Source organism: Coturnix japonica, chromosome 3, assembly GCF_054131305.1.
Source record: "Coturnix japonica strain WE chromosome 3, WE-NBRP24, whole genome shotgun sequence".
NCBI lineage: Eukaryota > Metazoa > Chordata > Aves > Galliformes > Phasianidae > Coturnix > Coturnix japonica.
Window position 1 is genome coordinate 27,123,380 of NC_140665.1, and position 27,709 is coordinate 27,151,088.

Consider the following 27,709-nt stretch of genomic DNA (forward strand, 5'->3'; position numbering starts at 1 on the left):
TGGTTCTGTAAAAAGAGAAGAGCGATTGGATAAATGCTGCAGGGAGGAAATTACTTCTGCTTCTAGAAATGAGGAAGAGTGAAAATGTTGTCCAGCACTGATAAAAGAACCTTGGGGAAGTACCAAGATGCTTGTGAACATGAGTTTGGGAGTACAAACAGATGAGCTAGCAGGGGAAGGGCACCATGGATGCCATCCAAAACAAGTCAGCTTGTCACTGAAGTGGTAAAACAAATACTGCAGTGTCCAAGCGCTGTAAGACAAAACAAGCATCAAAGCTTCACAGAAAGAGACAAGCATGCTCAAGGCAGAAGCTTCTTTAGTATGACAAGCATAACTGGACTACAAGGAATTGAAGGGATGCTGAATGCCAGGGATAGAGCCTTGTGTAAGGGAAACGGTTGATCACAGCCTGAACCTCTGATTAACCATCTGAGGCAAGTGATGAGTCAGCTGCAGGAGCACAGGTGAAGGTAATTCAGCTGTGCTCCTGGAAGGGGTGGAGTTTGACTCCACCTCTCCCAGATCCCATTTAAGGGCTGATCACCACTAAGGCAGCATCTCTTTCTGGAGATTGCTTCTTTGTGGAGTTCTTGTGGTGAGCCCTGACATCGGTGAGCACCTATCTTGAGGGCCTCAGAGTTGGTGAGTCCATCTTCTTAGTTACCCTCTGGCTATTTATTTCTGACTATATTTGTACTATTCCAACTGTACATTATGCTTGTATTATTTCAACTGTACAATCCATACTTGTATTATTTCCGCTGTACAAGGCCTGTTGCAGTGGTAGAGATGTACATTTCTGGATTCATACTAGTTCTGACTCCCTGAAGCTGTACTGCAGCCTCAGATGCCATGTTAGACTAGCAATTACTAGTGGGGAAGGGAAAAGCTTCAGTAAGCTGCTGGGAGCCTGTAACATTTCTCACTGAGCTAAAATGAAAAGTGTTGCAACTTCCCTGAGTAACTGTCAATAACAGGCTGGATACTTCACATGTAACCAGATGAGTGGCAAAGCAGAAGTGATTATTGGGAAAGGCCTTTCCCACCATGTCATTGGGGTCCAAGAACCTCAGAAGAAACAGGAGGCATTAATCTCAACAGTCACAAACCATTGGGATCATGAGTACTGGAAGTCTTTCCTGTTTTAAAATTGAACTTATATTGGAAATGTAAAATATGACCAAGTATTCTCATACATAGAGAAGCTGACATTCAGCAATAGATGTGAAATCATTCATAGCACAGAGCTTTCTCATGACAATACCACCTAAGACTTGTGTATATTATGATGTTTCTATTCAGGATTAATATACAACACAGAGCTCTTGCTTCTATAAAATCCTTTTCCTGAGTGTAAGTGTATTTTAAGCCATCCACAGGATGTTGCAGTGCATTTATGAAATTGAAAAGCAGGCCCTTGCAGACAGCAGCGCTGCGCTGGGGCTTCGGTTTGTGTCATCATTATTATGATGAGATTTAGAAGTGGAGCAGTTTCTTAAGAGATTACTGAGGTTCACAACCCAACCCCTCCATATGGGTGCTGTTTATAATTAGTTGCTAGCTTGAGGTCAGCTGAGAAGGCACAGAACAATTACACAGCAAAATAAACAGAAAGTGTAAGGCTGTTCTATAGCACAGCAGCCAAACAGATCCCAGCTGACACTGCTGCATTCCAGACTCAGGCTGAAATTCCAAGGCTGGAAGTACAATTTTAAAGGGTGCTACATGTAACTTGTTGCAAATTACTGTAAAAGACACACCTGTAACTTGTTTAGGAAGCTGTTTACTCAGAATGGCTCTGCTACAGCAACAGGCCACCTGGCACTGAGCTCTTAATGAGGTCCTAAAGGATTTTCAGATGAAAGTTTAGCATTTATGTATCACAGGGCAGAGTGTCTCAGTTTATGTGTGTTAATGCAGTCTTTTGCTATACCTTCCAGTCAACATTGCAGAACTGTGCTAATGCTTTTGTTTTTTAACAATATCATTCTGGACCACGTCTCCTGTGAAGAAAGGCTGAGGGAATTGGGCTTGTTCAGTCTGGAGATGAGAAGGCTCCAGAGAGAGCTTGTTGTGGTCTTCTGCTAACCGAAGGGAGCTGGCAAGCAGGAGGGAATATCACTTTTTACACAAGCAGATAGTGATAGGACAAGGAGGAATGGCTTTAAACTGAGAGAGAGAAAATTTAGGTGACATGTTAGGAGGAAATATTTTACTCAGAGGGTGTTGAGGAATTGGCTCAGCTGCCCAGAGAAGCTGTGTTGCCCCATCCCTGGAGGTGCCAAGGTTGAGATGGATGGGATGCTGGGCAGTCTGAGCTGGTGGGGAGCAGCCCTGCCCGTGGCAGGAGGTTGGAGCTGGATGGGCTTTGAGGTCCCCTTTGACCCAAACCACTCTGGAACTCTGGCTGTGACAGATACAGCATAGATAACTTGCTTTGCAGGTTAAAAATCCTCTTTTAATTTCCATCCCCGTACTGAGAAGTTAACAGTACCATGAAATTTTTGGCTAGCAAATAGATTCAGCCTCAAAAGGAAAAGGGCCTTTCTACTGTGAGACGTACTGCCAAGACCATGGCTGAGTTATGCATGAATTCCTGACAGGCAAAGGATAAAATGTATACAAACATTATCTTTGCTGATTCGGGTTTACAGCAAACAGTGTATCAGCAGCTGCAATACACTGCCTTTTTCCAGTAGGAGCTTCTATACTTACATTTGTGTACATATTTTCCCAGAGTCATTCATAAGTGTGTCTCAAAGGTTCTTGGGAGGTATGCGTTACATTATAAACAGAGTATTCATTATGATTCATATATATAAAATTATAGTCTATCAGCATTAGCTGGAGTTCCCCCCATTTCTGTCCACTGCAAACCTCTCTTAGCCAGATCTGCCTTACCCTTGGAGTTCACAGAAGCCCTTGCAAGCAGTTTGTTATCCTTGAAGTGTGCCTGGCTATGGCAAGCATGAGAGGGTCCCAAGAACGCGCTGAGGGAAGCAACACCCACAATTTCATATTTCAGCTGACATCCAGCTGAGTGCTCTCAGCAGCGTTGCTTTCATTTTTCAGTTGTGGTGGGGGAAGAACAATCTGCCAGGGCTCAGCCCACTCACAGCCTTCTCTCTGCCAAGCTTTTTCCATGGGGAATATGTGGGCAGCGGCCCCTGAGCTCCCCAGAGCTGCAGTTCAACCAGCCCTTACGTGCTCTGGGCTCAACAAGGGGCTGTGTGCAGGACAGAAATGCCACAGTCAACCTGTAGTGAATAGCAGTGATCGGTCCTATTTGGAGTGTATCTTTTTTTTTTCAAGCACAGCTTGTTTTCTGTTCAAAGCAAAGCCTGGCACCAAGGGTTGCCTGGTAATGCAGGTAGCCACGAGTGGATGTCCAGCAAGCTTTGACGTGTCACCTCTCTTTGAATTATCACCTTCCTCGAGTTCAAGCAGCCTGCTGGCATCACTTGCTGTCAGACCAGTGGTTTTCCTTTTATGGTTTAGGGCTTTTTCTAGCTAATTGTGAAGAAGGCCATTTTTAGAATGCCTGGTACACGCATGCATCACAGCAGCGAGCCATCGCCTCTGTCTCCTCATCATGGCACTGTTTGCTTCCATCCTTTTTGTAGTACAGTACATTCTATGTTGTGAATCATTTTCAAGCTAAAATAGAAAACACCGATGCTTCTGTATTGACTTCATAACAGAATCAAGAGCTGGCACCCTGTAATTAAGGCGCCAGGTTTAGTGGCATTGTAACAAATTACTGCACAGACAGGCTTGAGTGGCAGCTGCAGAGAGATTAAGAGACCCCTGAACAAATGTTCCCTAAAAAATAATCATTCAATTCCGGTCCTTAGGGAAGATTCAAAATAACACAGATCTGTAGTGCCAGGTTCAAGAAAGGGCTCAGATACTGTAATAGTAATGATGTTGTGTCTAATGGTAAAATGAAATGCTCTTGTGCACAATGCTAAAAGTTAGGTGACTATGAGCCCTGTGAAGTGAACGGAGGAATTAAGCGCCCCAAAATCAGTTCATGTTACTTCAACCTGCAGGAGGTAGGAAGGCAGGCACATTGTCCCGGCCCCATTTTGGCCACCTTGCTGCTCTGCCGACTGGTTCTGCTGAGCCGTTCCTCCTGGACACGAGCCACTCCAGGCCAGGAGCGCTGTCCTCATCAGCAGAGTGCCAAGTCTCATTTAGTAATCCCGCTGGATTACTTGGGTTCAATGCTACTCTAACATGGCTGCTCCGCTTCTCCCCAGCCCACAGCTTGCACCTGCCTCAGCTGTGGGCAGAGAAGGCCCAAGCCTCATGCAGAAGATGAAGACATCCATCCCCTTAGATGCCTGACTTGGGCCTTTCCTGAAGTGTTATACCGATTGGAGACTTCACTGCTTTCCAGCTGCCATGGCTGTCATTTAGCCCTGCTGGAAGAGGCTGTGTCAATACTTTCACTTCTGATTTAGCAAGTTCAGTCAGGTAAACTTAGACACCAGCTGCTTCATCTTATGTAAATTCTCCAGCAGTAGAATAACTCGAGCATTCTTCAGTGAAAATATATCTAAATAACTTTTTCTTTTCCTCCTTTATTTTTATTTTTTCCCCCAAAGTGAAAGTTCTATGACTAGAGAGTCATCCAGCACAGTACAGAATGCACACAGGTGAACCACAGCTGTATCACTGCTTGGCCTTTGTGTAGCTGGCAGTTGCATAAGGACATACACAACATTGTGAGGGAAGAACTAAAATGGAGCTGCCGTGGCCTTGGTTTTCATCTCTCACAGTAAATCAGGAACTGTATTACAGAAGCCAGAGGAGTCATGTGATAGAGTGCTGCTACCAGAGAGATTAGGATCTCCTAGATTAGGATCTAGCCTTAGTATGGCAAGAACTTGAAGGCATTTCAAGTTTTATACGATTGTAATTTAAGCAAGAAGGGCATTTTACACACTATTTCTGTGCCATATAGATGTGACATGCAGTCAATCCACCTGCTCCTGCTTTCAGGCGGATACACAGTCACACTCTGGCTCAGTTTGGAGCTGGATTCATCCTTGCCATACCTCCTTCTGAACATGGCAGATACTCTCAGTTCTTTCAAATCCACAGAAGGTAAGAAAATCATATTGCTTATTTTTATGGGACGTTTAACAGCAGCAACAACATGGATTGCTTTTCTGTAAGTGCACCTTAAGTGCCTTCAGGATTGAAAAGTCAAGAGGAGAATGCTGAGGGGTTTAGTATCCCTCTTAATGTACCTTGACCAAAGTCATGTAAACAGGAGCCCATGTGTGAGCTCCCTTCCAGCACAGCCCTTGAGTCCATTACAAAGACACTTCATGCAGTACAGCTCTGCATGAGCTATGCTTAGATTGATGCCCTCATGTACTACAGGGGCCACGGGCATTGGGATAAACGGTCATGAGGGTAACAGGATATCACACACCAGCTGAGATGAAGTGACTGTTGATTGTTAGGGTGTTAATAGCTGAGCTTATTATGTCTTTCTGCAGTAATCTAAGGAGTTGCTATCCCACAGTTGCGGTTATCACACTGAACTCAAAGTAGTTAGTGCCTCTACAGCTTCAGTGTGGAGCCCATTGGTTCTGTCTGCATTTATGTTTGCAGGCACACATTCTGCTCAGCTCCTTTTGCTGTGGACAGGGCAATGACCAAGGCAGGGCTACCACCACGTTAATACACAATGTTAATAACCTGGAAGAGAAGGTCCCCTTAAAAAGGGAGAATAGCTTCTCAGAGAAATTGAAATAGCTGATCAGAAATAGCACTACAGTGTGACACCACTGTAAGCTAACAAGAGTCTGGTCTGGAAGGACTCCAGGCTCCTCCCCAGAAGCATGTCAGGTCAGCAGTGAAGCTTTGCCTTTCAGCGTAATTGGCAAAGCAATGTGCCTCTGCCTGCGGAGGAAACAAGGTGCAGCCTTTTAGGACTCCTCACTATCAGATAAGTGCTGGCATTCTCGGTGCAAACATCCTACTTTCAGTAGGTACAGAAGAGAAGGCTGCGTTACAGCTGAATGAAGAAATACATCTCAGCACTAGGTGCATTTCCCCTGTGCTTCTGGAATCAAACATAGAACTGCATCAGGCCTTCCCTGAACAGTCCATGTTTGCTTAAGACTATTGTTCAGCAAGTTACCTCACTGCTTGCCTACACTTAGAAAATGCATCTCTTTGCAATTGAAGAAGACACAGAATCAGGTCTTTGATGTAGACGTTTCCAGTCTACTTCACTGAGCAATGGTCTTTTTTCCCCTGAAGCACTAATATGGCAGACAGACCAATCAAACAGAGGCAGTAAAGAAGGTAAGGACCATAAAACAAAGCCTGCGTGATTTATGCCTGTTTCATTGCTTTCCTAAGCAAGGATTACAGCAAAACCACCTGATACCTCATCCATAGCCAAATAGAACTGATCAGAGCCTTGACAATAAAAGCCATCCTTCAGCCTGGATTTCTACCTAAATCCTAACCCTGCTGCACAGCAACTTGGGCTATTCCACATGGGGCCTCCAGCCTTGATCCAACAGGTTTCTTCAGCTTCTATTCTTACTGGGTGAAGCGTTCTTAGGGAAGGGTAGAACACAAGCAAAAGCTGCCCAAAGGTTTTCTGTAGCCATCTATTCCAGAGCTCAGCAAAGAATCAGACAAGGATTCTGAAGGTCTCTTAAGAGGTTTCAGGGAAGCCACAGGCTGTAGGAATTCCTAAGTTTAGCCTACCAAAACTATATATAGCTTTTCTCCATCAGATGCCATGCAAACAGCTGTGCATCAACACCTCTCTTCTTAGGCTGCCTTTACTTCATCCTCTAGTCTTGCAGACCGCATCTTAAGGTATTCCACCTGGACTAGATCTTAGCAGCTTCATCAATTCTATCTCAGGACTCTCATGTTTAAGACCCCAAAATAAGCATTTTTCTATAGCTCAACCTTAGAAGGCAATGGGAACTTCTTTTCTAGGAAGCAGCCAGCGAGGAGGTGTCACTTTCCAATTTAAAACAGCCATTTGCATCATCCGTACTTCCTGGAAATCAGAAAACTGGGCTCCTCATCCCCATCTCAGTACAGTTCTCACTGCAGTCACAAACGTATGTGACGATTTCTTTACACAAACTCTCCACTCTCTCTCCTGCTTCCCTCTCTCAATCCCAAAGATGATTATCTTATTCTATCAAGCACAGGTTTATTATATCTACCCATATTATTTTGCCATTGATCCTTTTGGCTGCACAGGACAGATTTTGGCTCTGAATATCCCAGCATACTCTTGCAAACTGTCATCTTAACTACCTACTTTTCTCACGTGGTAAAGAATGAAGGGCTTCTCAAGATTCACCCAGCAGAAGTTCTCAGCTAGTTGGATTATTTAATACAAAATACCCACCTTCCTCATCCATCAGCTGCCCTCATTTCACTGGCTGCTGTACCTTAACAGATTGCAAGCTCACCTATTAATCATCCATTTAAGCATTCCTCCAGCAAAAATCCACAGCTCCAAGTGACCAGGAAAGTATTTTCAGAACTCACAGCTTTCTCAGTCTTGAAATACATAATATCTCCTTGCTTCCATCACCTTCTTTGCTAACTGTGGGCCTGTTCGATGCCTTCTGTTGCTACTAGGATGAGTTAGTGACACTACCATTTATCAGGTTACAGCAGCAATTGCCCATCCTTCCTTTAAGCAGCCAGCAGACTCTCCCAGCAAAGTCAGCACCCCACAGCAGCCCTTCAACAAAGCTGGAAGGCAGCACTATGACTCCAGAGCCATTTAGATTTCAATAGACATGGGAGTCACTTCATCCAGAGCCCTGTTCAAGGAAGGTCAGTGAGAACCACTAGCCCAGATCTTCCATTTAAATTCTGAACGTGCAGTAACTCTGTACAACATATGCAAGTGTTCTCCATTTCAGGGAATTTGTGCTGATTGCAATGACATTTTTACTTAAGACATGCTCCTCCCACTGTGCAGAAGGAACTACAACCTCCATTTTCACTACAAGACTGCAGCATCTGATCTTGAAAACAAGCATTTCATTCACATATCAGAACAGTAACATTAGAAATGAAGCCTGCTCTTTTGTTGAGTCACAGAATGTTGAACAGTGAGCAGCTGAGACAGTGTTAAGGTCATCTTCTCAACCCATTCATTCATAGTCTTCACCCACTCATTATACAAACGGCAACCATCTTGGCCAAGGCAGTCTCTCAGGAAAGCGAGGCCCCTTCTCACTCTTTTCACTCCAAGTTACACATCCAAATGCATGCTGAGATGTAATAGAAGACTGTGGCTTACGACACTTTCTAGGCTGCTGAAAGACACTGGATTGGCAAACAGCGCTGCTAGTCAGACCCCTGCTTACATCCCTTACCTTAGAAGCGACGCTTCCAGTAGTCCTACAACTCAATCTCTAATGCAGATTCCAGAACCAAGCCAGATTCTCCTCATCCTATACCAGTTGGAAACCAACAGCTTATTTCCAGCTGCTAAGCCACAGGATGAGTGCTGGCTGAGTGGCCTTTCCAGTTCCTGGTATTCGGCCTCCACAAGCTTTGTGAATCCAATTGTCAAGGTACAAACAACTGAAGGCATTGTGATGTATGCGATTTAAACACTTTTGATAAGCCATGGATGTACTTGTAGTCCTTTGGAAGTTGTGCTTTTGGAGATTAGTGACCATGAACATTCATCAAGTATCTGTGCAATAAGGTAATATCAGCTGTCTTAATTCTGTAAGTATTGAGGTAACTGCTCTGCTGGAAGCAGTGGGGGTAATCAGGTGCCAGAACCCCCCAACTAAGACACTCCCATAGCATATATAAAAATCAGACAATTCTCATACTGCATTCAGAGGCAAAATAACACGAATAGCCTCTGCCATGTCTCTGAGGTCTTGGATTTACCCTTGGTCAAAAACCAGGTTTGTTTTCTATGTCAGAACATTTTAATTGTCAACAAAAAGGGGCACAAGCAAAATAATGCTTACTAGCAGATCAGGAAGAGAAGGTTTTCCTGACATACTTTGAGTTGACCACATCCTGAAAAGCAACAGACTCAGACATGGCAGTTTCAGAAAAGCCCAGGTGTGAGACTATGTTACCCCAAAGGAGCAGCTGACAGGGAATAAAGTCCAAAAAATAATTAAAAGAAAGCAAACAGGTTTAGTTGTCTGAACAAGGAATTTTAATTTTAGGTCAACTATTGAACTAGGTCAACATCCAGTTCACAATGTCTACAGATAGTGGGCATAGCCAGTCACTATGGTAAGTATATTGAAGCACCGAGCTCCACACAAGACTGTAAAATACATTTTAAACTACTAGTAAGAAAGCTTCTTCAAGTCAACAATACTAATGAAGGGCCAGAGTTTACGGTCTAAGATTTCACCTTCCAAGCTCTTAAGACAGCCAATCCATCGCATAAGCAAATCAAACTGCTACATACTGAAACACAGAGCAGCAACTGTATTGAACAGATCCTGTAAATAATTCAAGGATACATTGAAACAGTATGGGTAAATTGTAATTTTTTATTGGAAAACAAATATACAACTTGGAATGGATTTGAGGCAAATCGTGCCATAAGCAGATTTTTTTTTTTTTTTTTTTTTGAAAATAAGTGGCTAAACAAAGTTTAAAAAGCATAGTAACAAGAGGAGAAAATGTTTTCTGGTACAGGACCAGCAGTACAAAAAAAATCGTGTACGAGTACCTGGATAATACACCCGTTTTGCATTAGTGCAACTTTTAAGATTCATATTGTTGACTGTCAACCGTCCACAATGTTAAGACTCCACATTTCAACAACGTGTTACAGGTACGGCCACAAACAAGTTACTATGAAGTAAGTCAGAATGCTTTCTACAGTGCATTAGCCACATACGCTATTCATATGGTTTTATCCTGAAGTCAACTGCAGGAATCTTTAACCTCAGTCATCAAAAGCAGAATAAACTCTTACACACTGGAAAAATAGAGTCAGCATCTTGCTTTAAATCAGGAACTGCTAATGCATGGTAAAACCTAACTTACTTGACGTAACTTGTTACACCAGTCATACCTAAGTCTTCTAGAGAAAGCTATTTTTAAACAATCCAGATGTTCCCTCATTTGACCAACTCCATCTACCATTAGATGTGCAGAAGGGCTTAAATATCCAGAGTAAGCCACATGCAACATTTGTTACTTAGATCAATTTTCCAAAAATCAGAACAATGACAGTAAGATAAAGGAGAAAAACATGGAGGAATGGCCTTCTAATTACTATACATGCATATTCTTTTGACAGTAAGGGAAAAACCTTTTACAGATAAGTTACAAACAGAGAAAAGGCAAATAAACAATTTTGTACAAGAAATTTAACACATTCTGTACAACGTCTTCACTTCGCTGTCATCATTTGTACAAACTCTGCAAAAGGAAAGAGTTCATAAGTTACTTAGAGGAAATACATGAGCTGCAACATCTGGCAAGTGACCTGCCTCACTAGTAGCAAGTTACGTTTCAAAATGTCATTTCCACACACAAAAATCAAGACATTTCCCTTTTCTACCAGTCGTGCCTATGAACCTCCTTTAAAAGAAGAAAATTAACAGCTCAAGGCCTCTATTTCAACAAGACCGTCAGTCCACCACTAGGCAGGTAGGCTGACTTCTAAATAAGACTGTTCAGAGTCATCTCCTGTCAAACTACAGTCACTCTTCACATACCAAGAAAGGAGCCAGTTCTGCTGAAGTCACTGTCAGCTACATACATAAAACAGGTGTGGTAACACTGGCTTGGACTTCACAACAGAATAGCTTATGCCCTACTACTGCCTGACAAGCTTAAAGCAACCAAACCACTGCTTACAGAACACAGGAAATTAGTTACTACAAAGTATGCTGCTTGCTTACCTTGCTGAACCACAAACTCAGTTTAATGCCAGGCACAACAATAAGGTTTTAATGAGAAGCCACACCTACTCCTTGGGAAAAGTGAAGCGATTACCTGAAAATACCCTAACTTGTATTTCTAAGATGCTTGGAAAGCTATAATGAAAGCAAGGCTTAGACAGCTTGCGTGCTCCTCAAAAGAGGAAAAAAAAAAACAAACCTCCTTTTGCTTGCGTAAGTTTCAATATGACAAAAGAGAAGTACAAAGTTAATGCTGCAGCTGATTTGTGTTCAAGTTCATTTTAAAGGTTTTTAAAGATTGTGAAATTGATGGGTATTTCACAGGCTCTTCCTCTTAATTTCTGAAGTATTAATGAAAGATTAGTGACTTGCTAGAGGTCAGACCATTTACTTTCCTGATGTGGTTTCAGATCAACGTTTGTTAATAAACAGAACAGCATGTGGAATAACTTAACTAGCTTTCTTGTACCAATGACTATTAATATTAGAAAGTCTGCTGTTGTTTTTTTGTTATTTTTTACACTGCACAGTTCACATTTGTTTTAGGAACAGAAAGTAGCAGTAACCCACTCAAACCTATGTATGTACTAGAAAGATGTTAGCTGGAAGAGGCATTCTAACTGCTGAGAGGACCTTCCCTGTGAATGCTGTTCTATTTAAACTGCAGTTAAGCAGCAGCTACATTCACCAGCATGGAAAGTGCAACACAATCTGTTAGCAGCTCCTTACCTTCATAGTTTACTTGACCATCACCATCAATGTCTGCTTCCCTAATCATTTCATCAACTTCTTCATCTGTTAGCTTCTCCCCAAGATTTGTCATCACGTGACGAAGTTCTGCAGCACTAATGTAACCGTTACCATCCTGGGAGGGGAGGAAAAAAAAAGACATGTCTACTCCAGTTTCCCTAAAGCACAGCAACCTGAAGATACAGCTCTTAAGATCAGCATTGAAGTTAACACAGTTTTAACCACTAACAACTGCAGAAAGCAACAGAGAGCCAGAAGCATATCTTATGTGTTATGTACTGCCCAGGATCTCAGAGGGTAAGTGGAACTAGGTGAGATTTAAGGTCTCTTCCAGTCCAAGCCACTCTATAGATCTATGACTACACAATCTTAGAGAGGTCTTTCAGAAAGAACCAACACAGTTTACCTTGACTGTCCTGTCCTGAGGCATTACCATCACCAATGGCAATAAACACCTACTCTGCCATGGGCCATTTGGTTCACTGGTCTATTTCTCAAACCAGAAGCAGTTTTTCTCTCGCTTTATGGCAATCCAGCATAAAACAACAAGGCCTTCACAGGCCACTTTTACAAATCCCACATCCTAGCTAGGACGGAATATCACAATGCTAGTGCATACAGACTCAAAGCTGCTTTTTTCTTCCCCACACCGCACAATACTTATGAGTTCTCTGATTAAAATTATATTTAAGAAGCTGATTTAACAGTAGACAGCAATTCACTTAAAGTTAACAACTCAAAATACAATTACTCAATTCCCCTGCAAGCTGACAAGTATTTAGGTACCATAGGAAGCAGAACAATACAGCAGATCACTACTGTCACCCACAATGACTCATCTGACCCTTGGGTATAAAACCACAGTATACTCAAATCCAGCACGACTAGTTAACCTCCTAGTTCTAGATGGTAGACTGCAAATGCCCCTAGTTCACTAAGGAATCTTATCAGAAGTCCAAACTCTTCTACCAGAAGGATTTATTGAGACAAACATCTCAGTACCTTGTCAAACACACGGAACGCTTCTCTAATTTCTTCTTCGCTATCTGTATCTTTCATTTTTCTTGCCATCATTGTCAGAAACTCTGGGAAGTCAATTGTGCCATTGCCTGCAAGATAATTATTTTATTAGAAAAAGCACTTCTCAATGTTTTAAGTAAACAGCTTCCCATTAAGATCTTACCATCAGCATCTACTTCATTGATCATATCCTGTAATTCTGCTTCTGTGGGGTTTTGACCAAGTGATCTCATCACAGTCCCCAACTCCTTCGTGGTTATAGTACCATCACCATCCTTGTCAAATAGTGAAAAAGCTTCTTTGAATTCTGTGCAACAACAAAAAGGAGTTAGTGCTTTCAGTTTTCAAACAGAGCTTACTTAACATTTCAGAACTACTGCTGTTTATTGGAGCAAATTGTAAAAACTGAATCCATATTCTTAAAGGTTTTTATTGGAGAGCACAGAATGCCAGAACTAACATCAACAGGAGCTGATGTCCTGATGCTCATGTTTCTACCAGCCTAATCAGCACATTGTGGCTTGAAGAAAATGGAAGGTCATCCATTTCAGAACTACTCAGATGTTCCTAGAAACCACCTTGAAGAATCCCTGATACAGAGCTATTCCTTTTGGCTATCAACTAGAGTATTCTTGGCAGGAATTGTTTCCCTTATGAAAAAATAGAGGGAATTACATAAAGGAAAAGCTTGGAAGTAGTACTCAAAATGCAAATGTTACAGCTAAATAGCAATTCTATTACTAATAACAGACTATTCAATAGGCAGGATGTAATTAAGACTCAATGTAGAACAGCTTCACTGCAACTCACTTCTGCTGGACAAGCAACTCTGAACAGCTACTTGAAGCCACAGCCTGCACACTTGGCCATGCCTTGTTGAAAAGGAACTACTCTCCCACTGCAGCTTTACAGTCTATAACTACCCAAAGCAGCTTCAGTAATCACTTGTTCGAGGGGAAAGGTCACCGCAAGCACAGCAATTGCTGCAAAGTTGCTTGGAAAACTGCTTTAGCCCTACGAGATCCTGAAACAGCCTTCAGTTGAACTAGTTAAAAGCAGCTGCAACACTGGCTGTTTTTCAGTGCTACTTCTCAGGCCCCTACAATAGCTGTACTGTCGCCAGCAATATTAATACAGGCATAACATGTTTAATTGTCTAGTCCAAAAATGGAGTTGGTTTTAATCCATGCCATCTGTTTGTCTTCAGCTACAGACCTTCAACTATTTCACTGGACTGCAGCCGTTCACAGAAAAATTACAGTTAATCATGAAAAACTGATTTACTCCCTTATGCCATTTAGATCCTTTTGCAGCATTGGAGGCACTCAAGATCGTGCCACCTTTGGAGAACGTTAGTTAAAGAGCATTAGAAATACTTCCACGAATTAGGTTTTTTCCCTAGATGGGAAATTTCCAGATGGTGGATTTCCCAGATCTGAATTAGTCAGGTACAGCATAAAGCCTGCATCCATTTCGTACCCTGAAACACTTGATATGAGATACAAAATGGCAAGCGTTGGAATGGCAACTAAAAAATGCTTTTGATAGTTGATGGATGCAGCTATCAGACCTGAATCATTGCCAAGTTCCATTCAAAAAAAGAAAAAAAGCAACTCTTCAACATCTTCAGCTCCAAAAGCCAGATCTCATTGTTCAGCACACAAGACTTAGAGCAAGGCTATCAAAGGACCAGGTGAAATGGTTCTTTCTGCATTGTGATTGTAAAAATATGGGTTTAGAAGCCTACCCAAACAAGAAGCTACACCCTGTACCTACAATAACTTGCAAGTAGTCTTCAGGACTAGGTTCCACATAGTTTTAGAGGCAAACAAGTTTGCTAGGATCAGATTTTACACAAAGAAAAGGCTTTCTGGTCAAGCCCAGTAGCAATGACCATCGGCTGTCATCATTCAAGAACCTCAGAAGACAGTTTCCAACAAGCTTCAGGTACTGAAACATTGCTCAAAGCAGCCAGCTGTAACCTGCAGCTATAAATGAAGGCAGTACAGACTGCCACTGTAATCCAAACATGAAGCAGTCTACACACTACTGCAGCAATTCCTGCAAAGTCCAAATAGTTGCTTTCTGCAGTTCAGTAGTATACCCTGAGTATTGACATGAAACAAAAGACAATTCAAGATGGTGTAGGCTGAAGAAATTATAAGCACCATTCTACTCAGCCTCAGCATAACATCACTTCCCTTCAGTTCACTGCTACTCTCACTCTTGAACAGTTCAGACATCTATTTCCAAACTTCCACAGGTGAATGAGAATTGCTCTCTTATGAACCACCAAAAGCTTGTAACTTAAACATGAATATTTCTACTATGAAATAAGTTTTAAATAGCCATTGTGGTCCGATCCCCAGAGGGCTATTGCACACTAAGAACAAAGTGCAACAAAACACCATACATAGGCCTACTTGTTCAGAGAGTCTATTTAGAGACCTCTGAGGTCTGGTGGAAGGAAGAATTGCTTACTGCATCAGCTGCCTTGGGTCAAAAGTATCTTTAAGTTTTCTTAGCCATCCACATCAAACAGTTCTGACCTATTTACCTTGTAATAAGCTTAACCAAAGGGATATCAACTTGACCTGGCAAATTCAGTTCTGAATGAAGCTACAGCTACCATTCATACTCTGTACACCCTCAACTTGTGAAGTTAAGTCATTCACATAACGGGCCCAACAGGTGGTTTTGTTGCCTCTGCCCATAACCCAAAACTCCAGCCTTACAAGAAGCAACAATTTCCAAAGTTCTCACAGAGCAGAAGTATATGGAACCTTGAATTGCATTCAGGTGAATAAGAACTATTTGAGAACGTCTCTTTAAACCTCGGAGTACTGTCTGCATTTTACTACTTATATTCTACTCAGTGTAAATAAGTCTGTCTCTACCTTTACTACTGTTTTCTTAAGCCCATCTTCAAATCAAAAGCTAAATAGCTTCCCAAACTGAAATGGATTAGCAAGGGCTCAAGACTATCACATAACCACAACCCTTGTCAATCACTTGAACTGTACTTTAACAGTTTCCCCATGCAAAGCAGTGACCTTCACAGAACACTCAGACATCCGCAACTGTTGCTAAACATTAAATGTAGGTGCTTAGCAGACAAGCAGCAGCCTTATGTCTTTGCATCAGAGGGCGATGGTTTTACTTGCAGACATTTACTTCATGACATGCCACAGCTGGACTCAAAGTGACGGGCCACTATTCTTCCCATGCAGATGAAAACTCTATTCTAGCATGACAAGCTTATTAATACCCACTTCTGGCTCCAGGAACTACTATACTATCATCAATAATCCTGAGGTAGTGTTAAGAATAAGCTTCCTGTTTATACTCCATAATCAGCTAGATCAACTAATAAAGCTTCAACAGTTAAGAACCGAAACAATGAACCATTATCAAAGCAGCAGCAATTGATAAAGCCTGATCCCAAACCCCTTAAAGATATGCAGGCAACTCAAAAAAGTATGTAGCTGAACTAGATCTGACGTGTGCTTACAGGACAGCACCATGGCAACACATAAACAGACTAAGAGCTCTCCACAAAACCATAATAGTCTCTTATGAGTTAGAGCAAGCTTCTGAAGTCTAAAAGCCACCAGAATATTCTTGCCCTTAAAATTTAGCAGTTAAAGTAAAAACAAACTAGCCCACTTCTGTTTAATAGCAACTTTAAGAACCACACCACAGCTAAGTACCAAAGCCTCTCAGAGGCTGAATGCTGGAGCTGGTACCGAACTTCATCAGCTGAACCCAAACATCCTCTAATACCATTGCACTGACAGGCAGGCACACAGACACCTTAATATTACAGCTACACACTTGTTAGTTCAGGAAAAAGAAACCAATGGAAAGCATGCACAGCAAGGCTGGGTTCTGCATTACCAACACATCGATAGGACTTCGGGTTACAGTTACTCAAGCTGAAATCAATCTTCAGAGAGAGCAGAAACAGACACTACTTTTTGCAGGGTGCACAAGAACGAGCTCAGTCTCAGGGGGCCAGTACTAACACTTGGGAGTTACAGCTCTGCATAAGCATTTCAGAGCATGCACCAGACCTTCACAACAGTCCAAGCACACAATACAGTTCCAAATATGGAATATCAACAGTTATAATGAAAGCACTGTGCTGCTATCTGAACAGCTAGTCTGAAACACCTCCACTGACACAGGAGACTAACAAGTCAATTGGTTTTGCCTTCTGCTAGAAGAAGGCTGCAGATTCCAAGTTTTAAACCACAGACTTCCCCCTACCCTCCCCCACAACCCACACACTTGTTTGCACTTCATCTTCCGAACTCCAATGAGTTCCACTGCCTACAGAACTACCTACAACTGCTTCAGCAGACGAAACTTCAAACTCCTTTTATTCATTGTTGTTTTACACAATATAAGCCTTTAAGATTCAGGCAGTAAGTTACAGCATCTGCCAATTCCTCCTCAGTATTTACGAAAGCGAGGTAACTTGCATAACATGGGCTGTCACTGGATTAAGAGATGTGGCAGGTCAAGCAGGAGTATCAGCACAGCGTATGAAAACCTCACCTGCAATCTGCTCTTCTGTCAGTTGATCAGCCTGCAATAGAAGAGAACATCATTACAGTTGCTGCAAAATTTCAATGTGAAGATACATATTTGTAGCAGCCTTTGAATCCGGTAACTTCCCCTTGGGATCTGCATTCAGCATTTGGAAAGAACCGCAATGAACACAGCTCAGAAGTCATCAGGATCGCCTGCTAAGAACCGGCCGGTTGTCTTCATTTCCTGACCCTGTAAATACCAAGAATGGATTTCCATGCACAATTACCCAAGCTACGTTAGGAAACCCAAGGCCTGCAGGTTCCCCCAGATCAGTTTAAAGGGCTCATTAACACACCGGCCCATGAGAACTTCCACTAGACACTTTCTATCTAGCAGCAGTATCCCCCTACAGCCTCAATCTAAGGTAGGCTCTTGTCTCTTCTCAGAGGTTACAGTCCTGTAACTAGAAAAAAAGAATTCTTCCCTAGAATAAAGTGCTCCCTGCATTAACAGAACCTCAGGTCCAAGGCAAGACAGCAAAAAAAAACAGAGTCGACATAATTAGTACTAACAGCTTCTACCCAATCTGGTAGTTTCCATGTATTTGCATTTTAGTTGCCTAGACTTTCAAACTTATCTACAGACAGCAGTGACACAAGGCAGCTTACAGAAACACCAGGCAAAGGCCCAGCACTACTAATGCTTTCAGGCTTGGAATCATTAGTTAAATAAGCACCACCTTATGCATTCTGTTGTCTGGGACCAGTTTAAAACCAATTGCATTTGACAACAAAAATCCCAGTCTTCAAGGCCAAATCCAACTAAGCTGCACTCTCTATAGAATACAAAGGTGTTTAGGAACAGTAGAAACATCTTCCCCAGGTATCCCAGTCAGCTGATTCTTCAAACAAGTCTGGGACAGCTCCATTTGAGTGACATTAACAAGGCATTCCATTTCATCAAGAAAATGAGCTCTTTACCCCATAAATCACTTAATAAACTTCATAATACCAACAAAGGCACCCCACTGCATCACTTCAGAGCTCCTTCAGTTTGTTCCCACTGCAATCACTTTATTGATAATCTTCCTATGATCTCTGCAATATCGACGCATTGTTTTGTTTTTTGTCCACAAAGGTTGCTGTACCCATCAGCATTCTGATGCTAGTGTAGTACTAGGGCACCACCTGCCCATTTGTGCTAATTTCAACACACATCACAACTCCACATTGATTAAACTGAGCTCACACCAACAGCTAAACTGCTTACAAGAAATATGTATATAGTAACAGCCCATGATAAGGGCAGACATGAGCAGTTTCTCACACAGCCTGACTCATCTACTCTAGAAATCAAGATCACAATCACAGGCAAATTCTAACAGACCAGCTGAGAAGCATTCATAGCTGTACCATTCATAGCTGTACCATTCATAGCTGTACCTTCCTCTTGCTCCCATCTCAGCAGCTGTAGGCAGTATTTCTTTAATGAGCATCTCAAGAGCAGCAGCAAGACAAGCGAGGAGGTCATCGATTCCTCACCAGGCTTTGAGAAGATGCAAGCACCCTGCTGGATGCTCAGCAGAAGCAGAACACATTCCTGCCTGGCAGGAGCGGACCATTACCATGGACATGTACTTTCATGTAGTATTTACATTTCTATCACTCAAGTGAAGAGAGCTATGTGCTACATTTCCACGGGATATTTTTAACCCCAGAAAGTTGTAGATCAAGTGCAAGTAGCAATAACCTAATTTATTCAGGTCAATACTTAAGGGTTACCAAATTGAGCCACATCCTGATTTATATAAACAGTTTTATGTAAAGACATGACACTGAGCAGTGTTTAAGCTGCTAAGTGCTCCTGAACTTCCAACTTCCTATAGCCACGAGCCATGAATTGGGATGAGCTCTGTCACCGGCTTCAATAGGTACGGCCTTTGTGAAGAGCACAACGCTTACTAGAAGCCATAGGTACAGGCAGTCGAAAGATAAGCGAGGAGGTGGGGCAGGGCTGAACAAACACCATCTGCACTCCGCAGTGCTGGGCACTGCAGGGAGCACTGCGCAACAGCAGCCAGAGGCGGAGCCTGCGGGGCAGCCACCCAGCGGGCAGCGTGCAGGCAGCAGCAGCCCTCAGCACCAGATCCCCGTACCGAGGTACAGGCCGCTGGGTGCCTGCTGGAAGGCCTTCGGGATGCAGTTATGTCCTCACACATCATAGCAGTGGCCAGCACACGCACCTTCAGTAACACAGACTGATTCCAATCAGCCACGTTACGACCATCCTCGCTTTAGCTCAACATGCTTCTTACATAAAGCCGACATCCATCTGAAAGCCTCCTCTGCAACGGCTGGGAAACCATCGCAGCTCGGGTATCGCCCTCATCTCCACTGCAGCATTTTTACTGCAGTACCTCCCCTCCCCCATCATGTCAGGGGCCTGACAACGAATCCAAGTTGCCTGGGGAAGAGGGAGCCGCAACGTGCGGCAGAAGCAGCCTCTGGAGGTGGCGTTTCATTCCAGCCCGAGCTGCTACGCAGTAACCCGCCCGGATATCCCTCAGCAGATCCACGTTTCACTAACACTGCCTGACACGGAGCTAGAGGCAAATCACACAAGAGATAAGACGGCTCCCTTCAAAACCTCGCAGTTCGGTATAGCTCAGATCAAAACGGACAGCTCTGTTCTGCCATAATTAACCGAACAACACGAACCACGAGCACAACACGGGCTAAAGTTCCACGTAGGGCATGTGGGCTTACAGCGGGCACAGCGTTGGGCACAGCGTTCCGCTTCCCCCCACACATCCAGCGCTGGCCCATGAGCCCCGAGGCTGAGCCATGACCGCGCCTCCCGGACACACCCAGATCCACACAGCCCTCACTGCAACATACTCCATTTTTGGTTCTGTACAGATGGCCACGGCCAGCCAGCCCGGAATTACCGCTCTGCACAGCCAGCCTGCTGGTTATGCTCCCAACTGAAGGAAAGAAGAACGAAAAACAAGCTTCTGTCCGTTTAACTTAATTAGAGCGGCTGGAAGAGCGATCTGTGCTCATCTTTCATTTAACGCAGCGGGAGTCCATCGCGGTCCGATTCCTTAAAGGCACACAATGAATGAACGCGGTCGGTCGGACCGCACCTTCCCTTAACGCAGGGCTGGCACCGAGCAGCCATCGGCGGTGGGTCTGCGACACCATTATTTTCAACATCCGCTCGTTTGAATACAACGACCGAACCCGTATCCTACGCACCGAATTTCAAACGACTCCCCAATCACTTTTACCTCGACACAGTCGATTGGAATCCTAAGCAAACGCCAAGGCTAAAAAAAAACTACGCTGCGTTCGACCGAGAAAACGCAGCACTGTCCACCATAACGACCCACACGGGGAAGCACAAGGGCTCAGAAAGCGAAGCGCCTCGCAGAGCAGCAGCAGGGCGGCACCGCGGCCTCGGCCCCACCGCGGGGTCGGCGGGATCCTCCACACAACCGCACAGCGCCGGCCCCGGCCGCTCCGCAGGGCAGTTAGATACAGGCAGAGCGGGTGCCGCCGTGGCAACCCTCCCCCCTCCTCCGCCCTCTCCTCCCCGAGAGAACCGTTATCCGCCGCCCCCACCCTCCCCCCCTCCACCCACCCACCCGGCGCGCCCGACATGGCGCCCGAGCTCGGGGCGCTTTGAATTTCGAATCCGCACCAACGCCGCAGGGCGGGAAGGGACCGAGCGGGACTCGCCCGGCGCCGCTTCCTCCTCCGCGCGGGTCGCTCCGACCGGGACCCTCCGCCCCTGCCCGCAGCCTCACCGCACCCCAACCTCACCGCACCCCACCTCGCCCCGCAGCCCCCCGCCTCCCTCTCTCCCTCCCTCACCCCACAGGCGCCCCCACTGCCCGACCCTCCGCCCGCAGTGTCCCAGGCGATGCCCCGCGGACTCACCATGGTGGTCGGGCCCGGCTGCGGGGTGCGGTGGGATCTAACGGCTGCACGGGACGCACCGTGGACCTGCCCGCTCGACGGCTCGCCTCACACTGAGCCCTGCCCGGCCGCCAGCCGTGCCTCATAAACCGCCTCACAGCCCGCGCGGATCGCTCCGCGCCGCTCCCTCCCCCCACCCCTCTCCCCTTCAGGGAACGGCGCCGCGAAACGAGTCCCGGCTCCCCGCGCTCTGCCCGCCGATCCGTCCGGCTCCCCAGCCTCTCCCCCTTTCTGCCCCCGGACCCCCGGGACGCGGCGCCGGGAGGCGGGGGGAGAAGCGAGGAGGGTCGGACGGTGTCCGAACGCCGGCGGTGGGTGGCGGAGGGGCGGCCCGAGGGACTATTTGTCCGAGCGGAGGAGGATTCTAGAAAAAAAAACGCCTCTCCGTATGAGGGACTCCGAGCGGCGGGCGCCCATTGGTGGATTCGTACCTGCAATGCGTCACTGGGACATGCACAGTCTGCCATGGACGTGGCCCCCTCCCCCCGCCCGCCCGCAGTGCGCGGGGCTCGGCACGGTGCGGCGGGCAGGGACGGCACCAGGATGGGCTCGGCTGCTGCCCTACCGCCTGCATTACCGCCTGCATTACCGCCTGCATTACCGCCTGCACTACCGTGGCCCGGGCCGGCCCAGCGCCTTGCAGCTCTGCGGCAGGGCGTGCCGGGCAGCGCCGCAGCGGGCAGCCGCCCCGAGCTGTAGGCCCCTCGCAGGCGCCCACCGCCGGCAGCGCTGCTGGGTGTCCCGGCTCCCCGAGGGCTGCGGGGCAGAGCTAGAGCTGACAGCTGTTGGGTGGAGGTAGCCGGGTTGTCCAGCTTGCAGATGCGCTTTCATGCGGCTGTGATAGTAAGGCAACAAACAGCTGCCGGTTTTGCAGTATAAGCTGGGCTGTCCGTGAGAATCACAAGCTTTCAGCGCCGTGAATGTGCTGTAGAACCCTGAGGTGTGTGTGTGTTATGTCCCACGTTACAGAGATGGTTGGGTCGGCGCTGGCGCAGCGGTCACCAACACACAGCCCATCTCCCTATCACTGACCCACAGACAGGGCCGAGGCTCTGCTCACTGCAGTAGGGATGCCTTGCCCAGCCCTGCTCTTGCATCCCTTCTAGCTGAGGGCTATAGGAATGTGGTGGGGGCTGTGGGCCCTCGGCAAAAGCTCTGAGTTCTTCCCTGCAATCCTTAACCAAAATTACTCTCATAGATCTGGTGCCTGCTGGATTCAGGACTGAAGGGGAATATCAGTACAAGGCCTTGTTCCCAAGAGTGCACAGACCTTCTATGAACCCAGGGCCTCTCGCCCTCTGCTCCCTGCCCGCCTTGTTATTGAGAACACAGAAAACACCACAGTATGCTTAAATTTAGCTTCCGGCCCTGAAATCCAAAGTTGTGCTACATTAGCTTTTTAGGCCTCTTTTCAACCGAATGCATTCATTGTCCAGAAATAAGCACACTGCAACCGCTGTCCTCTCAAACCCCGGCAACGTTGTAGAAACGTGTTACATACTTGTAGGTGAAGAAAAGTTTCCAGAGAAAGCAGTGAGTGTCACAGCCGTCGCCATGTGTGCTTCCCCACATCCCTGTGGTACAGAGCAGTGAGCCCCCACCTGCGGCTCCATGCAGATGAATGAGGAGAAATGCAGCACTGCTCCCCATGCCACTCTGCTACACCACCATGTTGTGACATGGCCTCTGTGGAGGTGCTAGCACAGGTCCTGGGATGGCAGCAGCTCCATCTGCATGGTGCTGTGCCATGCAGATTGAGCCCTGTGCTGGCATGTGGCTTTGGAGCCATGATGATGCTCGTATGCTCCGTATGAGCCACCTGACTGCCCTGTACATGCTGATCTGCACAGGCGGGTTACACCTCTAGTTCAAAGAACCACCTGAAATGAGGCGTACAGACATTTCCATGCAATGGCCCCAAGGGTTTGCCCAGAGAGCCATGGCAGTGCTGTCTGAGGCACCGCATCCTGCCCCTGTCCTGCTCCCAGCATCTGCTGCTGGCCTCTGGGGAGCACTGAGGCTATGGGAAACACAGGGCCCAGGGCTTAAACAAAATGTAGGCTCTGTAATTACAGCCTGAGGGTCTGCAGTGCAGTCGGGGACTTGAACACAAGTCTCTTGGAACCCAGCCACCGTAGCATTTTTTTTTTCCTGTGTGTGTCCTTTTAAACTACTGGGTATCTGTACTGTATTAAATTATTCATACCATTCAGTTTCCTTTAAAGGCTGGGGAAGTCATGAAGATAATCCTCTTTCTGCCGTATGTTTCCCGTGCCCTCTGGTTCTCTCCTCTATTCCTCTCCCCTTTCCCCTGTTCTCCCGTGTCTCCTGCTTTCCATCTGCATTTCCCTCAGCAGCACCCATTTCCTGTGGGTTTCATCACCACCCCCACCTCGACTCCATCTGTTGCAGAGATCAGCAGTGAAGTTAACTCGCGATTACACTCGCAGGGAATCTCGCCAACAGATAGTATGGCATTGCCAGGTATTAAAGCGAACGCTGCGATGCCAGGAGGGGCACAGAGGAGAGGTCACTCCTCTCCAGCGCAGCCATCGCAGGCAGGTGAAGCTACAGCTTCCCATCTCCTGGAGCAGGTGCCTTTGCTCAAAGCCGAGCTGCTGAGAGCTGCTGTGCAGCAGCCGGGCTGGCAGCCCGTGGGTCCGTGCTGTGGGAGGCTGGCAATGCAGCAGTGGGCTGGGTGCTGACGGAGCAGCCCTGGGAGCTGCCTGTCATTGCCCTGTCACAACAGCCCGGTGACTGGGACTTGTTAATGTGATAGTTTCTCTCCCTGGTATGTAATTTAATAGATTTGTCAATGTTTCTGTGCTTTGTGTTTTTTTCATTGTTGCTTTTTTTCCATGTAGAAATGTAGCCTTATGTAAGTCTGGTTCCAGGACCGGAGCAACAGATTAGGAAAGCAGTTTGAGGTAGGAGGTTAGGTGAGCTGCGTATGCCAGCAATGCATACAGCTACTTTATGTGGTATATTTAATATTGTGTAAATTTGATTTGTTCCCTGGTTCTAACAGTGCTTTAATGGACTGTGGGTTGATGTGTACAGAGCACTGTGCAATGGTATAAAATGCCAGGGCTGTCTCCTCAAGTTCTGCTATGTCATTTCTATGTAGATCGTAGTAATAAGTTGAACAACCTAATTAGAAATTAATTGCAAATTTTGTAAGTGAACTTCTCGAGTAAGAAGGAAAAGGTTCTCCACTTAAAATGGGTACTTAAGCTTAGCATTTAACTAACTATCTGCTGCATATGGAAGGAAAATAGCTCGTGGCTCATTTTGTGTAGTGGTTCTAATTTCATTTCAGCTTCGTCTGTAACAGAGAACCTGCCACCTTGAGGAAGGGCTTCAGCTCCAGTCCCAGCTTTAAATCACACAGCCATACCACGGGGATGAAACCAAGGAGCAAACCAATATTTAGCTTCCCAGATGTACGTGGAAGGCCGGTTCAGCCTTCAGCAAGGAAAAACTTCTGTGCCATGTCCAGAATTTCATGGCGCTGAATGAGAAGTTCATCTTCCTGGTGCCCTGACAGCGAATATTGATCACATAACCCTGAGTGCAGAGAATTTGCAGCAACTAGGAGACTGCTCATGCAGCTAACCGTGCCTCACCTGGATGGTAACAGCTGGTATGAAAAAATATTGGTCTGTTGACCATGCTAAATGGGTGACACCGCCTCTAATATAAATATACTGTAGGGAAACAGGGCAGGGGATGCTTCCTGACACCTGTCTTTAATCTCTGGATGCTCTGAGTCCCAAAGATAAGGTAGTACATGAAATGCATTCAGAATATTATGTTGAATTGTTGTTGCTTTTTCAATTATGAAGGTAATACGGATATATCCAAATTAGTGTTTAGTTGGGTACAGACAGCAAAGCAGCTCTAGCAGCGATGAATCATCAGAACCCCTCAGAAAGCTATTCTGTTCTGTGGTTAGCAGATACAGAGCTCCTCTGCTGGGATTACATGGCTCCCCAACTAGAGGCTGGATGCTGTAAAGCTGATTTTGGTGACCTAGAGCTGAGACTTTAACTGGACTGTAACCAAGCACCGAAAGAAGACAAGAGAGGGGAGGCCAAAAATGTGGGTGCACTCACACAAAACTGAGGAGGGGAGGAGGACAATGTGAGATCTAGTCATAGGCGCTAGGCCAAGAGTAAGAGTAGAGAGCTGGTGGGACTCACAGTCTTTCTCTTCTTATATTTTCCTTCTTTCTTTCTTTAAAAACAAGTAACCAAGCAGCTGCTTTAATTTTATGAGGCCTTCTGATGAAACATTGCCTATAAGCCTACAGTATCTTTTAGGCTCCTATGAAGGAAACATAACTGTAGGTCTTGCATTGGTGGGCCTAAAGGCTTCATCAAAGGGAAGTCCTGCATGGCCACCGAGTATGCCATCATACTTGGGTTGTGTGCAACATGTCTGTAGACATCGGGTCAAACCTTAGTCTCCTGTGGAGACTCTTTGGCTTGATCAACACAGTGGGCAAAATACTCGTGAATGTTCAGTGGATGGATTTTTGTCATTTTCAGTGGGAAAACACGTACAAATCAGTCTGTGTCACCAATCAGACTATGCCACTGCTGCAGATTCATTTCAGTTTGCCTACAGCTAAGTCTGCCAAATATGAAGTGAAGAAAGGGTATAATGGAGATATCAGTCTTGACAAAATACATCCGAGCGGGTGGTGCTCAAGTCACTGCTTAAACTTCCCTGAGTGTGGGGGCGGATGGCAGTCAGGGAAGAATTTAGTGGTTGTCCATTCCGATGGCAAGAGAGAAAAAAGGAAATGCTTTTCCAGGTCTAAAGACAACTAGCTTTGGTTGCTTTTGACATGGGAGGTTTTCACTGTAACATACTTATTTTTCTTTATTAGCAAACCAAAATAACAGAATAATAGCTAACTCCTATTAAAAAATTACCAAGGGAGGCAAAGCAGTGCTTATAATAAAATTATTGCTACAACCTTAATTAGGGCATGCTGCCAAATACCTCCTTGATGAAAAACAAATCAATATAATGATGTTTTCCCATTACTTTTTGTTTGGGGAATGAAATGTCACAAAATATTTTGCATACTTTGTCTTGGAGACTGGGCTGTATTGGACCAAATTACAGGAGAACATTAAAAGATTTTGTTTAAAATTGGCATAGGAGGACAGACAACTCCTGGAACATAAGGTTGAAAAAGGTTTTTGCTTTCTAATGAGAGCAAAGGATGCAGCACTGGTACTTACTGACCATAGAAGTTTCAAATAGAGCACGGAATCTGACTGGACTAAACATGGTGCATCTGCTTCTCTTTTTCACCCATGTAGACATTGTTTCACCTAACCTGAACCTGCTCTGGCAATTCAGGCCATGCTGTAAGGTCCTGCCTTTCTGTGGTGACTTCTCCCCAGGTACCTGCAGTACAGACGCCCACTGCTGCTGGAGCTCCTGGCCAGACATGCTGCCTCTCAACAGGGTACCTGATTCAGTTTTTCCCTTATCTGCCATCACACATGCTTTCACAGGAGTTTGTCCATGTAAGAGCTGACTAAACACTGAGCAAACGGTTCAGAATTTGGCTGTCTTTTATAAATAATGATTCAAAGATTTGATTTAGCTACCGATGAGCCCAAGCCACAAAAACTGCAGCTGGCTCCCAACAGTATCAACTCACACGGCCAGAGATTACTTTTCCCATTGTGTTTTATTTCAGCCAGAGCCTGGCCCAAAAGTCCATGTGGAAAGACAAACTAGCTGTGAACCAGACGCAGACATCAGTGCCTGGGGCACAGTGCATACCAAGATAGCCCACAGCCACCTGCCAGCTTGCCACTGACCTTTTATCTGCATAAATAGTCATGACCTTTGGGCTGCTCAAATTAGTGCTAGCTGCTCACCCAGGCCAGCATCACAGCCCCATCATGCACAGGCCTTCCGCTACTTCAACTTTGTTGCCTTCGCATGGTGAGCCAACAGGTAGGGGCACTGTGCTTGTGGCCTCCATAGGCTGCAAACACCTCACTGAAGCCTTCATCCACCACTGAAAGGCACAAAGACCAAGGGAGAGGTCCTGCTACCCATAGTTGTGTTGTCACTTCTCTGTAGGGCACGGTGAGCCTTCAGCTGCGCTCTTGCTTTGGGCATTAATTTAGCATGTCCTTCAGGAGAAGTCATGAAAGAGTTTTAAAATCAACAGAAAAAAAATCATTACCAAAATGGCTACTCTTTCAGTAAGCCTCAGAATGAGTTATTTTGGTTAATACGGAAGTAGTTCATTACATCGCAGATCTTTCTTTCCCTTCTACATTTTATTCAGTGGACTGTAAGTTGTGTAGGGCTTAATGCCCATTATTTTCTCAGCAGATGAAAACTAGCATGCCCCCTCATGTAAATGAGCATTTAGATCTAGTTCCAAACGCAGCAAATGAAACCACAGCAGTTTTCCTTATTTATTTATTTATTTATTTATTTATTTATTTATTTATTTATAGTACATAT

General features: G+C 45.4%; 1 protein-coding gene and 1 long non-coding RNA gene across 4 annotated transcripts; one reads left to right on the plus strand and one right to left on the minus strand.

Moving 5' to 3' along the window:
• Positions 1–9,533: 9,533 nt before the first annotated feature.
• On the minus strand, positions 9,534–21,257 carry CALM2 (calmodulin 2). Of its 2 annotated transcripts, none has more exons than XM_015857489.2 (6): positions 21,164–21,257; positions 17,247–17,277; positions 12,850–12,993; positions 12,669–12,775; positions 11,646–11,781; positions 9,534–10,431 (listed from the first exon to the last, which is right to left on the minus strand). In XM_015857489.2, the coding sequence occupies exons 1-6, from the start codon at positions 21,164–21,166 to the stop codon at positions 10,403–10,405; spliced, it is 450 nt and encodes a 149-aa protein (XP_015712975.1). In that variant the 5' UTR covers positions 21,167–21,257; the 3' UTR covers positions 9,534–10,402. The 2 variants fall into 2 exon arrangements, with proteins under 2 accessions (XP_015712975.1, XP_085399279.1); XM_085543153.1 differs by having other exon boundaries at positions 20,512–21,257.
• Positions 21,258–21,648: 391 nt separating this feature from the next.
• On the plus strand, positions 21,649–26,779 carry LOC146761333 (uncharacterized). Of its 2 annotated transcripts, XR_014944659.1 has the most exons (3): positions 21,649–23,993; positions 24,522–24,845; positions 26,539–26,779. It is a non-coding gene; the product is annotated as an uncharacterized LOC146761333 (long non-coding RNA). The 2 variants fall into 2 exon arrangements; XR_014944658.1 differs by having other exon boundaries at positions 24,522–26,779.
• Positions 26,780–27,709: the final 930 nt, after the last annotated feature.

Bases quoted from the DNA above. Each gene is read 5' to 3' on its own strand.
- CALM2 (XM_015857489.2), bottom strand. The intron at 12,994-17,246 runs GTGAGGTTTTCA...GTTGTTGCACAG, and splicing joins GACAGAAGAGCAGATTGCAG to AATTCAAAGAAGCTTTTTCA. The intron at 11,782-12,668 runs GTACTGAGATGT...CTCCCCTCCCAG, and splicing joins CGTTCCGTGTGTTTGACAAG to GATGGTAACGGTTACATTAG.